Source organism: Balaenoptera ricei, chromosome 11 (genome assembly GCF_028023285.1).
Source record: "Balaenoptera ricei isolate mBalRic1 chromosome 11, mBalRic1.hap2, whole genome shotgun sequence".
Taxonomy (NCBI): Eukaryota; Metazoa; Chordata; class Mammalia; order Artiodactyla; family Balaenopteridae; genus Balaenoptera; species Balaenoptera ricei.
The window spans coordinates 14,402,223-14,416,793 of NC_082649.1; the positions used below are offsets into that span (position 1 = coordinate 14,402,223).

General features: G+C 42.3%; 1 protein-coding gene across 1 annotated transcript in view; it reads right to left on the reverse strand.

The window, feature by feature from the left end:
- Positions 1 to 13,781, reverse strand: part of KIF13A (kinesin family member 13A) — a 215,474-nt gene extending 201,693 nt beyond the window's left edge. Inside the window, 2 exon segments of the mRNA XM_059938003.1 lie at positions 13,322 to 13,412; positions 13,685 to 13,781. Of these exon segments, the coding sequence (XP_059793986.1) occupies positions 13,322 to 13,412; positions 13,685 to 13,739 (146 nt within the window). The 5' untranslated portion in view covers positions 13,740 to 13,781.
- Positions 13,782 to 14,571: the final 790 nt, after the last annotated feature.

Sequence of the window (14,571 nt, forward strand, 5' to 3'; positions counted from 1 at the left end):
ACACTTGATGTGTGCTCTGTGCAAGGTACCCTGCTATTATAAACAGATGGGGTAGGGGGTCCCTGGAGGAAGTGAACCAGGCATGGCTTCCTTGACAGAAGAGATGCCATTTTGACCTAAGCCATTTTGGGATCTAAACCTGGCCACAATGCTTGCCCTTGAACAGGTCTCAGTAATTAATGCTCTTAAATGAAGCGAGGGAATGCAGGAACAAAGGGAAAGCAGTCAAGAAACACAGTTCAGCGATAAAACAGAGTCCTAGTTCCTCCTCAAGGGATACACATAGTAATCTGATACATATTTTTGAGTCTGTAGGAAATAAGGTCCCCACCCTGGTGGAGGACAGAATGATGAAGTTGACCTTGTGTGACTTCAATCAACTAAAGCCTGGGCTCTGTTGACCTCTGCCCCAATTCTATGCTGAATTCTCCTGGGCTCAAGCCCCTTCATGAATATGCACGTACCCTTAGCTTAAAACTTCCCCAACTCTGCTGCTCGGGAGACACTGCTTTGAGAAAGATCCCCGGTGTTTTCCGTACTGGCTACAAGCAATAAATCCTCCTTCTCCCTCTCTGACACCCACCAAGAGGTGAACCCAGTTTTTCAGGTAATCCTCACAACCGCTATGGGTCTGTAATTTTATTATTCCCATTTTACTGATGAGGAAATACAGGCACAGAGGGTTAAGGGACTTGCCGGACATTTTGCAGCTCGGTCAGTTGCATAGTCAGTTTCAAATATAAGCAGTTGGTCTCCCAAGTCCTCTGAGTGGCTCTCGACCACTACTTCATTCTGTCACAATACTTGATAGTGTTTCACAAAACTAGATATTTACACCCAACCGATGGCCACAGAAACACACAAGAGGCAAATAAAAGATTTCCTTTCATTGACTAAAAGCTCTGGCTCAAATACAAAGTAATTCACATACTTATGAACATTTAAACTTTATCTGGGCTAACTTTTAAATAGATGGGTGAGGTTATTTCAATGTATCAAACTACAAAAGCAAAGATGTACCCTGCCATTCAGAAAAATTCATTTATACACACAAATAAGGAAGACTCCTTGTTCAGTATTTAAAAGAAAAAAAATTGGGAAAAATTATTTCCACTGCATAATTCATCACAAAAACGCAGAGTAAGCTGTCATTGCAGAGAGGGGAATACTATTCTATTGATAACTATCAAAGCCAGCAAAACTTAAAGGCTTCAAAAACAAAAACAAAACAAAACAAAACAAACTTAGTTACATTACCATGCTAATGTTACCTGTTTGTTACAGTAACTCTAGATCAAAAAGGCAGATGTTTAAAACTGGATAAGGCTGCTCAAATTTAACACCATTATCTTGATAAGCTTTCCCTACCACACTCCTTCCTCCTTACTCAAAGCATTACCCTTGACACAAGTAATTTTAAGGCTCTTTCTTAACACAATAATGTAACCATCCCCTGTTACAATTTGTACAAGGAATACTAAACTTTAATTAACAATATCAATAGAAGTCATTAAAGATAGAGAACAAAAGAAAAAACAAAACAAAAAACCCTAACAGTTTGTTATCCAATCTAAAAAAGAGCAGTTACAAGTTCAGCTATACATCTTGACACATTCTCCACTGAGCTGGGATTATAGATAGGTGGGCACACAAAGCATCAATTCTGAGGACTTGTTTTATTAAACTACAAAATGTAAGTATATTTAAAGGCTTATTAATCTGCTCAACAAACTACATGAGGGTTAACTGCATGGCCCTTCCAAAACTGGGGATAAATCTACTCAATATTGCAACAGAATGCCTGAGCAGTTCAGCATGGTTTTGCCCTTTCTGATTTTCCCCTGAGGCTCCCAGCTTGAGATACGTGAATAGTTGTGGTCATTCATGGTGGGTGTACAATCTAGGGAGTGTCTCTTCAAGACAACACAAAGACCCAACAACAAAGGGTAAAGCTTCCCTTTCCTCCAAGCCTTCCTTCCTGTTCCCTGTCTTTTAAAAAAACAAGGCTCTGAACTTCTTCCCTCAAGGGAACTGCATACATATGCTTTCCTCACACCTCTTCTCACAGTAGCAAAGCTCATCACACCTACAGACCAGACTCTAAAGGGCCAGACAGAATCAATAACTCCACCCTGCTTTCAAAAGAATGGGTAAGAGGACACAAACCTGAAAGGAAACACTCTCACTCTCTCTCTCCCCCCTTTCTCTCTCTCACTCTCTCTCCCTCTCTTTCCCACTAAATAGAATTCATCTCACAGTTGAAGATAAGAAATACTGGGAATTAACCATACTTTTGGTTAGGTTATTAACAGAACCTTCAGAAACAAAACAAACTGCGCAAGGAAGTTTGAGGCTAACAGCTCTGGAAATGTCATTTCTCCACCCCCAGACATACAGCCTTATCACATAAAACAGCTGTATGCCTGCAAGAACAGCTTAAAAATCACTGGTTCCCCCAAAAGAACACAACTGTACAAGATAAAAACTAATTGAAAGGACCAAATCAGAAGATTTATAATGCCCTGTAGGCACGTATAAAAGCTGCTGTCCTAGCTGAGACAGGAGGCATGTAGAATGTGTAAGGAACCCAGGCTCCCCGGCTAGCTGATAATGGCTTCAGCTATCTGGAGCTAGTGGCTGTCTTATTTCACTTGACACCTTCAATTCTCGCATCAGCTACTGCAAGCAAACAGAGCCTCCCAAGAACAGTGACCCTTCCTCCCCGGTTTTCCTAACACTCTGACAAGAAGTAAATTACAACCCAACCCATTTCAGCCCCTGTAAATGTTACCTATTACTCTATTTGATTCAACTCTACATGTAAGTATAGTTGAGATAAATCTAAATTTTAGAGCTTAAAAAACCTTACCGGTTACCTGGTTTAGCCCGCAGTTTGACAGATGAAGTGTTAATGGCTAGCTCAAGGATACAGACCACGTTAGTGGCAGGACCCTGCAGCATCCAGACTTCCCATCCAGTCATCACACCGTCCTGAGCCTCCACACAGATGGGGTCCCTAGGGCTCTGCAATGGTACAGGAGCTGAGGTTGGGACTGCCACATAGTTCCAGGGCCTGAAGCAGGGAATTGTGGTCCACAGGCCATTAGAAAGCTGAGAAACCCGTGCTTCCCAAGAAGTCAGGTGGGGCAGTCAGCTGAAGGATAGGCAAGTACCCTGCATCTAGATAATCGAGGTAATTCCTTCCCCCTCTGCCACAATTTAAGTAAAAACAAATAAGAAGAGGTATTTTGATTAAATACACCTGGCTAGAGAATAGGAGGCTTTTTTTCTCAAATGGGAGAGAATTTATTTAACTTTGTGAGGCTTAACTTTCATAATAATACGAAGACCCTATTAAAGTTTCGTAAGTCGCCTTAATAAGATAAGTATTTAGGTTGATTTTATGAGGCTTTCAGACTTTAGTTTTGAGAATGTTAATGGTTATGAGAATTTGCATACATGATCACAATCAGAATGGTAAAATAAACCAAAGGACAAGCTGTGAAACTGGGCTTTAAAACCTGGTTTATTAAACTAGATCAGTGTTTGTCAACCTTCACTACACATGAGAATCAACTACCAACCATGTGCGTTAACCACCTCCGACGTTCAACCCGGTCAAGCCCTCCGATGACTACACCCTCAGACTTCTAGTCTTCAAGATGAGACACCAGACTCTGAAGAGCAGAGACAAGTCATATCTACTTTGTCCAAATTCCTGACCCACAGAATCCAGGGGCATTAAAAAATGGTGGTTTCAGACCACTAACTTTAGGGATGATTTGTTAAACAACAATCGTTAACTGGGACATCTGGAAAGCATTTAAAAATCCCAGTGCCTAAGGTGCACTACAGCCCAATTAAGCCAGAAACTCTGGGGGTAGGACCCAGGCATCGATTTTTAAAGCCCCCCAGGTGATTCTAATGTGCAACCAAGGTTTAGAACCATGTCCAGACCCCTACTGTCCAATACAGTAGCCACCTGCAGTTTAAATTTAAACTAATGAAAATGAAATAAAATTTAAAATTCAGTTCTTTGGTTGCACTAGCCACATTTCAAGTGCTCAGTAATCATGCATGGCCAGTGGTTACCATATTGGACAGCAGATGTGTAGAACATTTCCATCATCACAGAAAATTCTATTGGACAGTCCCGGTCTAAAGCAGTGATTCTCAAAGCTTGGTCCACAGCTAACAGCATCAGCATCCCCTGGGAACTTGTTAGAAATGCAAATTCTCAAGCCAAGCTACTGGATCAGAACCTTTTGGGGGGACTGTTTTTTTCTTTTTTTGATATTTATTTATTTGGCTGCATCGGATCTTAGTTGCAGCACATGGGCTCTTCATTGTGGCATGTGGGCTTTTTCTCTAGTTGTGGCACACGGGCTCAGTAGTTGTGGCGGGAGGGCTCAGTAGTTGCAGCATGTGAGCTTAGTTGCCCCATGCCCTGTGAGATCTTAGTTCCCTGACCAGGGATTGAACCCGCATCCCCTTCACTGGAATGCAGATTCTTAACCACTGGACCACCAGGGAAGTCCCCTGATGCACTCTTCGGTGTGAGAACCCCTGGGTTGTTCCTGTCCACACAAAATCATCTTTTCCATGACCTAGCTTATACTTACATCTGAAAATTATCAACTTTTAACTCCATTTTAATATAAGGGAATAGTTCATGTTATCATACAATTTCAAAGATGTATTTTTGTGGTAGCAAGCTTGCTTGGGAAGAAATGCCTTGCAATTAGCAAAGGATTCTTAAAAAGTTCCTTGAAGATGCTCTCAGTTATTTACAATCATTAAGAGGAACAACTTTCAGGCCCAGAAATATAGAAATATGGTTTAAAATTATGAAATTCAACAAACTACTCAATTATTAAAATTATAATTATGAAAACTATGTTGCATGACAAAATATAAATGCGAGAAAAGCAAAACACAAAATTGTAATTACAAATATTTATATTATATGGACAAGGACAAAATGAAGAAAGGGGAAAAATAAGAATAATGGATTTGTTAGGTTTGCCCAGACAATGACACCTTCCCCCTGCCCCCACCCCCCCTTTTAAATTTCTGCCATGCTTCTTATAAAACATTTTAGAGTATCTAAGGAAGCAATCTTTTTAAAAGATACAATTGTGCTTTGACGTGAAAAGTTCATTTCAAGAATGATTTGGTAAAACAGTTCTACTGCTTCCTCAATGATTCACTGAATTGTTCATCTCGTAGTAAAATGAAATCAAGACTGCATTCAAGCAAATGATGAGGCTTGGACAGGTTGTCCTCCTAATTCTGAGAGTCTACAAGAATTTATCCTCTCTACTTTTCTTTTTTTAACCTCAGATCTTACAATCAAATATAAGAATTACCCATTTTTACAATAAAATTTTAGAGATTTGAAAACTTGCCATTTTTCCCATGCTTATTTAGTTTCCACATAGTTCTTGGGTGGTAAAATGCCAAATAAACTAATTTCCAAGGAAGAATTTCTCATATTGTCTTCTTATATTTGCAAATCTAAATTCCCAGAAATATTGTGTAGAGTAATCTTTGAAAAGATAGCTCTTGAATCCCATATAAATCAACTCTTGATTGTTTTAATGTGAATTTTAGCATACTCCTTTTATTGACAGCTGTGTTGTTAGTAAACTTCATTTCCTATGTTGTGAAGGTACAAAGTTCTCTTTCTGAGCGTTTCTGTATGTCTTGTTGGTTTCTCCGTTTCATTTGCCAGTAATGTTCTCCAAAGTCCTTTAAACTCTAAATAGCTCCAGGGAAGATTTGAGAAAGGGTAACTGTGGTTGAATAACTGAGAGACCTTGATGTCTTCAGAAAGCTTACTATCTGTGGAAGACTTTTTCTTATAAATTTCTTTTTTTTTTATTTTTATTTTTGTCTGTGTTGGGTCTTCGTTGCTGCACGCGGGCTTTCTCTAGTTGCGGTGAGCAGGGGCTACTCTTTGCTGCGGTGCACGAGCTTCTCATTGCGGTGGCTTCTCTTGTTGTGAAGCACAGGTTCCAGGCGTGCAGGCTTCAGTAGTTGTGGTGCGTGGGCTCAGTAGTTGTGGCTCGCAGGCTCTAGAGTGCAGGCTCAGTAGTTGTGGCACATGGGCTTAGCTGCTCCACAGCATGTGGGATCTTCCCAGACCAGGGCTTGAACCCGTGTCCCCTACATTGGCAGGCAGATTCTTAACCACTGTGCCACCAGGGAAAGCTTATAAATTTCTTTAAAATATGAGTGCACAGCATGTGTAATTTTATTGAAAATTGGAAACAATCCAAGTTATCCACTTATCTCTAACTAGATTTTGCCAGAAGAAGCCAAGTGGTAGGATGATAAACTGGCCAGTTTGGTATCATTTTGAAAAATTTCCCCAGCCCAACAAGCATATATATTTTAAAATTAATGATGACCAAAAAAAAAAAAAAAATCTCCTAACTAAAATTTTTGCAATAGTGATACAAAAACAGGATTTTTCCAATTTTTCCAGCTTTTATACTGATTACACTGATTATCTTCATTAATGTGGGTAGCTAAGAGTTGTATAAGGCAGCTACTACCTTTAATTCTAGCATTTACACGTGCTCTTAAGAAAAAGAAAAGCATTTTTATTTCTATTGTTGGAAGCTAAAAAGAAAAGGGAGTTGACAGAACCGTTTAATAATAATAATTTTTTTTAAAACAACAAAGAGAATTTACAAAATGCTTTCTGTGTGCTGGGCATTCTTGAATCTAGGCCCTAAGAACACAAAGATAAATCATATATAGTCCTTGTCCTAGAGAAAGCCCAAAATCTGTACATTTGAGATTTAACATAAAAGACAGACACCAACATCAACAAAACTATGCACTAAAAAAAAAAAAAAAAGACCGACTACATAGAGGAAACTATCATTAGTGTCCTCAGAAAGACACAGAAAATACCACAACCAGAAAACAAGCATAGGATGCTATTTAAAAAACAAAAAAGAAAAGACTGAAAGAGTTCTTGGAAATTAAAAATATGATAAAAATTAAACATAGGCTTGAAAGATAAAGTGGATGAAATCTCCCAGAAGGTTGAATAAAAACAAGAGATAAAAAGTAGAAAGGAAAAATAAAGTAATTAGAGGACCAGTTCAGGAAACCCCATGTCCAAATAAGTGTTCCAGAAAAGAACTGAGTAAATTAAAAAAAGTGTTTGCTAATGAATTAATTCAATAATTTTTTTTTCAGAACTGAAGGATGCAAGTTCCCAGGTCCAAAACGCCCACCATTGTGATTTCACAAAAATGGGGAAGAAAATATTCTATAGGATTCCAGAAAGGGAAAATCTAGGTCACGTCTAAAGGATTAGAAATCCAAATAGCTTTGGACTTCTCAAGAGAAACACTGGAAGCTAGAAGACATTAAAGCAACAATATCTTCAAAATAGAATTTGATACCCATCCAAACTATTAACGAGGCAAGTGGGTGGAATGAAGATATTTTCATGGTTTCAAAAACACTTACTTCCCAAACTTTCTTTCTCAGGAAGCTACCAAAGGACATGCTCTACAAAATTGAGGCAGCAAACCAAGAAAGAAAAAGGAAACAGAAAAACAGATTCCACACAGAAGAGAAATAAAAGGAATTCTCAGAATGATGTGACAGGAACCCCCAGGATGACAGCTACATCAGGCAGAGAAGGTTACCAGTTCATAAAGGAACATGTTAGGAGGGTCAAGGAGAAATGTCTCTAAGAAGATGAAATCAAGAGAGCACTTGATATATCCGAATGTCTTGAAAGGAGATGTGGGCAAGGGACAGATAATTTAAATGTTGAATTAAGGGTAAGTACGTAAAAAAGAAGCAAATTAGAGAGAAAGGGAAAAAATAAAAACAATTATTAACTCCAGGGAAAACAAAAAGTTTTGTATGATAGGAGAAATCATGGAAGAGTACATGGCTCAACTGTAAATAATGTTCTATACAGTCATTTAAATAATGGAAACACTAAATATTGATACATTATATAACTATATTGGGAAAATGGGGGATGGGGAGAATTCGGGGATGGGGTGAGAATAAGGCACAGAAAGAGAACAGAGAGAACGAATTAAAAACTAGCACTACCAGCATGTTACTCAGAAATATGGAGGGAAATTCCAAAAGAATAAGCTAAAATCACTATATGTGGCTGCTTCTGGGACTAAAAATGAAGAGGATTCTTCTTTTTAAACCACAGCCTTTATAAATTATAAAACTACTTCACACTTCAAACTATTACACTGATTTTACAATATATATACAAATATATGTATGCAGAACCCAACCTCTTAGCCACTAAACTTGTATTTTTCAAATTATAAACTTGTGACCATTTAGCAGGTTGTGAAATTAATTCTGTAAGTCACAACCATCATTTCTAAAATGAATTAAAACAGAAGCAGGTAGGGCTTCCCTGGTGGCGCAGTGGTTAAGAATCCTCCTGCCAATGCAGGGGACACGGGTTTGAGCCATGGTCCAGGAAGCTCCCACATGCCGCGGAGCAACTAAGCCCGTGTGCCACAACTACTGAGCCTGCGCTCTAGAGCCCTAGAGCCACAACTACTGAAGACTGCGTGCCACGAGCCGGTGCTCCACAATGAGAAAGGCCACCGCAATGAGAAGCCCATACGGTGCAATGAAGAGTAGCCCCTGCTCGTCACAACTAGGGAAAGCCCGTGCAGCAACGAAGACCCAACGCAGCCAAAAATAAATAAATAAAAATAAAGTTCCCTTTAAAAAAAAAAGGTGGTATAAAATGACAGAGACATTGCACATAGTAAATTTTTTCATGAACCTTCATATATGTACACACAACAACAGTGCATAATGTAAAATGTATGTTCAACTGTGAACAAAATAATTTTTAAATCACTACACAGCATTATAATTACTTTTAGTCCTGTTTTTTAAAGAGAGATGACAATCTATCTTTATTGTAAAGCAAAGAAATGGAAAATGTTGACAGCTAATGAAAGTATTCCATTATAACACTCTTTAAAATGCCACTGATATCATGCATGAAGAATGCTCACTCCTATATTATTGAAATCTAAATACGCTGCTTTCTTACAATCAACTTTGTAATATTTGAACCAGAGAGAAGAGTAACAACACAGAAAACACAATAAAACTCAAAGTCAATCAGATAATGTGGAATATTACTGCTTCTTAGGTGATGGATCTTTTTCATTTTATATGATTTTAACTAATTTTTAAATTTCCGGTCTACGGATATACTTGAGCAGAAGGGACCATCCTAGAAGACTTTGGAATAGCAGCGGAAGCCAGCCTGGTGGAATAAACAATCAAACACTTGCAACATATAATGCATACACTAGAAAGTATAGATGCAGTCGACCAAGATGTAGCTTTCTTCCACTGACCCACCCTCATATACTTTAAAAGCTACACTGCCCACCTTACAGTATGGAAGAATTGGGCAAGTTAAAACTTTGATGCTCTTTTACTAAAACCCTAAATTTAGTCCAATTTTTCTTTTAACTTAGCTAGGTTACATTGATATATGCACATTGCTTTGGATGCTTACCCTACAATTCACTTACTTTAAAATGATTTAAAGTAAGAACAAAAATCTCTGCAGAAAGCAAGTTCCATTATACTTTCATGATAAAGCTTCACTTCTTAAAAGTTATAAAGATCAGATTCATATACACATGGGTATGTATATTTTTAAAACCACTACTACCACCCATACTGGATACTAAAAAAATTAAAATAAAAAATGAAGGAGTCAATATACTGGTATTTAATTATAGAAAAGATATTTGTGGGAAAAAAAAAAATATATATATATATATAATGTGTGTGTGTGTATTTGAAAATATGCATGAGAAGTTAATGACTGTGGTTACCTTTTTTTGGAGAGGTGAGGGGATGGGAAGAGGAGGGATGACAGCCAGGGTGAGAGGAAGGCTTTGCACTGTACATCTGGTTATACTTTGATTTTAAAACTATTACCTATTTTGGCAAATCAGGGGTTCTCATTCTATTCCCCCTTCATGAACTGTCTGGCTTCCGCACCCTATTCCACATCTTGCACGCACGCACACACAATCACCCAGAAGTAATTTGAGGCAGGTATGCTTTCACTTTGACAAAAGACTTTCTCCCGATCTTGAGAAAGTGAACCTGTACTCTTAGCACCCACGTGACAGGCACAAATGCCACCTGTCTTTGCAGGATGCCAGGACCCCGGGTCACATCCACAGCCCCTCCTCAGCACTCCCATCACACTGCAAACCATCACACTGCAGACATTTGCTGAGGGCCTGCTATGTGCCAGATGCTGTTTGGAAGCATGGGACACAAAAGTCAGTAGGACAAGGTACCTGCCTTCCCAGATCTCAGAGCCTCAAGGAGAGGAGAGGAGACAGAAGAGCAAACAGGTAATTTCCAAATGATACGGTATATATAGTGGGAAAAGTGTAATCTACATAATCCACCACATTATATTTTAATTATTTTTTCCCCTGTTTTCCCACGTCTCTCAAAGGTGAGAGTCTCTGGCACAGGCAATGGGTCCGTAGTGATCTTTGGATCCCCTGAGCTAAGCATGGTACCTGCATGATCTGAACTTCATAAATGTCTCCTGCATGGTAATGCAATGGTATTTTAAGAAATACATTCATATATGTCTTAATGTTTCAGAATGGTGATTGATAAATACATCAACTATTAACCTGGACCTCTGTCGTGTATTATAATCTTAGAATTTCAGAACCAAAACAAACATCTTTAACCTCAGAAGACCTGTGATCTTTTAGACCTTAACATGTAGTTTTGGCTTTGATTCCATAAAGGGGGAAAATTACGAAAGCTAAGCCTATCTGTTTCTTTTCCTGGAAACCAATGCACTCTTGTTTTTACTGGTAGGAGTGGAAGCTTTCACCCAGTAACTTAAAATTCCAACCATGGTTAATACATTTGTAATTTCTTGCAATATTCAGAAAAAAAAGTGATTTTCAATTTGACACAGGTTTGCCAATATTAATTTAAAACTTCTTACACTTCAAACCTTGGACTTATAGGTAAGAAAAATAATAGTCTTGCCTTGCTCTGAGCTCTATCCAAAACAAATGATAGAAATGAATTGGAAACGTAACACGAAGCATCGTTGCAATTAATCAACCCAGAACCCAAGGGAGGAACTGTTTCTATTTTTAAATGCACTGTTGCTTTAAGGGAAGACCCACTGGAGAAACATAAAACCAAGCTGCATAACGAAAATCAAAATGCATTTGGTGTCTCCCTCCTTGCAAAGACAGTAATCCTAACCTGCAAGCAGCACTGCTGTGTTCACTCCTCCCAGTTGTCTGTAAACTGAATGACAGGTACCCAGGCAGAATCCCACAGAAAGGGCCCATCCACCACTCAAAGAATCATATCTGTCAGGAGGTCAGAACAAGAGAACACCCATGTTTCAGTGCTATTATTATAGTTCCAGATAAGGGGCTATTCCAAGAAGCAAGCAGATGGATAAATCCCCAAGTCACCCTTCAAATCATTACTTAAAAGATGCTGATTAGTAACCACAGTGGTGGCCCTAAAAATGATCAATTGATTATTTAGCAGTTCCAACCAACTGTCTACAGTTGTAATCCAAATTCCACCACACTAAATCTGTGTCTGCCCACAAATGACAAAGCTTCATTTCATTAAATAGTAGCTAACAGTAACACTCCTGATGGTTAAGAGTGACAAGGAGCAGGTGTCAAACCAGCAAGGGAAACAGAAGCCACAGCTACATAAAAGGAGTTAACATTCTACCTGTTTCCTAGACTGCTTTGAAGACTCTGACCCAGCAGAATTTTTTTCTCAAACAATATTCAGTTTGGGGGGCAGGGGGGAGGGAAATGTTGGTGATGTGGGTGACTAATTTAATCTGTAAATATCTTAATTTACTCAATGAGTTTACTTACTATCACCAAGAAATATACAACTACATTGCTATAAATGTATCTAAAAATCCTATAAATATCTAAAATGTATCTAAAAACATTATTCAAGGATACATCCATTACTGAAAAGTATTTAACGTATTTTCAATGCAACTTAGCTATTTACAATCACCATAACAATCTGCTACAGGAAGCAGAATGTTTGCACATTGGATAAAAATTTCTAGCCTCAGCACAAAAAGCAAAGACTCCCCAAACTTACCTCCTGATAATTTCTTCCCCCAAATTTAGTAAAACTATGCCTGAACACCACGTGATTATAGAATGAAGGCAGTTGCTTCCTTTAGCAATAAAGTAACAAACCCTACCTTCAGAGTCTCTCTTCAGTGAAAAAAATCTCTGAAGAACAACAACAACAACAACAAAATCACTAAATTGTAACACATCAATCAACAGGTGACTTTTAGAAACACAAACTCTCGTCAGAGAGGAATTAATTTTGTCAAATCTCCCTGGTTTCTCTTTCCTATTTTTACAAGCTACTGCATTGCTACACTAAATGAATTCCAACCGTTTTCTTCTCAGGGGCTTACCAAAAAAATGCCAAATATTCAAATTATTTTAGGGCATTTTCCCATACTGTTGCGTGGAATAGAGCAGAATTAATAAGGATCCAACAGTTACCACTTTTCAAATGCAAATGTTGCCATCTAGTAAATGCAGCCCCTTTTAAACATCCCCCCAGTGTCTACACAGCTCCGGGCACTACTTTTGTTTCCTTGAAAATCGAAATTCGCGCATTACATTCAGGCATTATCTCAACCCAGCACCAACAAAAAAATAGATCTTAAATGGTCCAGGCCTGAGCCTGCATCGTACAAAACTGTTCTGCTTTATTGTGGGGGGATGTTCCCTCCCACCCCCCATTTTACATACAAAGTTCCTTAACAATTCTGCCAAATAAAGCAAACAGTGCAGTGGTGGAAACAACCAGGGGCACTGGGTTCCACGAACCAGGCCTTGGGGTGGTCACTTGCTCGCCTCAGGCCTCAGTTTTCTCATCTGTAAAATGTGGCTATTGGACTAATCATCTCTAGGGTCCCATCCGGCCCCCTCCGGGTGCCTCGAAGCCGGCCGGGGACACAGCGGACTGGTCCTGGTTCAGGCCAGGGTGCCCTGCCTGATGCCGCTCTAGATGGGAGGGGACAAGGGGGAGGGGGGCAGAGGGAAGAGAGAGAGGAACTTGGACTTGCAACAGCTTCAGACAGGAGCGTGCGACAAACTTGAAGCCGTCCTCCTAACAATAGGCAAGAGCACTCCCATTTTCCTGGCTCAAACTTGCAGGAGGCGGCGGGGCTGCACCCTCCTGCCCGCCCTCTCGGCACCCGCTTTACCTTTCTCCCTGCTTGGTGTTAGAAGGAGGAGGGTGCAGGACCGTTTGATTCCCTTCCATCTCCACCACGCACTTGGTGTTCAGTTCCAGTTCTGAAAGCAAAAGGGAAAACGAACGTTGCCAAGCCGAGCATCCGTGCCCGCAGCCCGCCTCTGCGCGCCGCGCGGGACTCCCCGGGAGGCGGCCGAGATCGGAGCCGGGAGCCGGCGCACCGGGTCCCCGCGGCCGGTGCGGGCGCCGCCTCCGCCCCGGCGCTCCGGATCCGGCTCCGCTCCCGCCGCCCCAGCCCCGCGGCCCCGCAGTTTCCAAAGTTGCCCCCGCCCTCATCCCGACCACAAACGAAAACGAGCGGAAAGCTCCTCACCTCGTCGGTTCAGGGGCCGGACCCGGACGGCAACTTTTACCTTGGTATCCGACATGTTGGCGGCGCCCGCTCGGCCCCAGGCGGCCCTTCACGCGCGGCGCCGCCGCCGCCGCAGCCGCGCGCTCCCCGAGCGCGGCCGCCGCCGCCGCTGCTCCGCCGTGTGCTCCGTAAAGCAGCGCCGAGGCGCGCGGGCCATCCCGGGGGAGCGCGACGCGGGGCACGGCCGCGGCCCGGGGAGGGGCGGGCGCGCGGGCGGGCGCGCGGGGCGGGGCGCGGCGGCGGCGGCGGCGGCGGCGGCGGCGGCGGCGGGCGGGGAGGAGGCCGCGCCGCCCGGGCCCAGGCGCCGCTCTAGCCGCGCCGGCCCAGCCGACCGCAGACCGCCGCGGCCCCTCGCGGCCGCCCCGGGCCCGGCCGCGCCGCCATCTTCCGCGCCTCGCCGCGCCCGCGCCCCCGCGCCTCGGGGAGGCCCGGCCCGGCGGCGCGCGGCACCCAGCGGAACCCGGAGGGGACGGCGAGCGGCGCGGCGCTGGGGGCCGCTGCAGTCCGGGGCGGGGCGCCCGGTTTCCCCGGGCCCGGCCTGCACCCGCGCCGGCGGGGACCCCACGGCCACCGCCTTGAACTCGAGTCACCTTGTGGGGCCGCTGTCACCGCAGCCCCAGAGCTCTTGGGCGTGCCGGGTGGGCAGGCCTTACCCACGGAATGAAATACGCCTCAACCGAAATGCCGGCACGCCGCCCCCTCCGCCCGCCCGGCACCGCACGGAGCGCGCAGCTGCATTTTCAGATGCGTGTGGTGAACCGAGGCTAGAAATCAATCTGTGCCTCTGCCACCGAAAGAGTGTGTGTTTGCAAAGACTGCTCTCGCTTCCTTCCCCTGCCCGTGCGCTT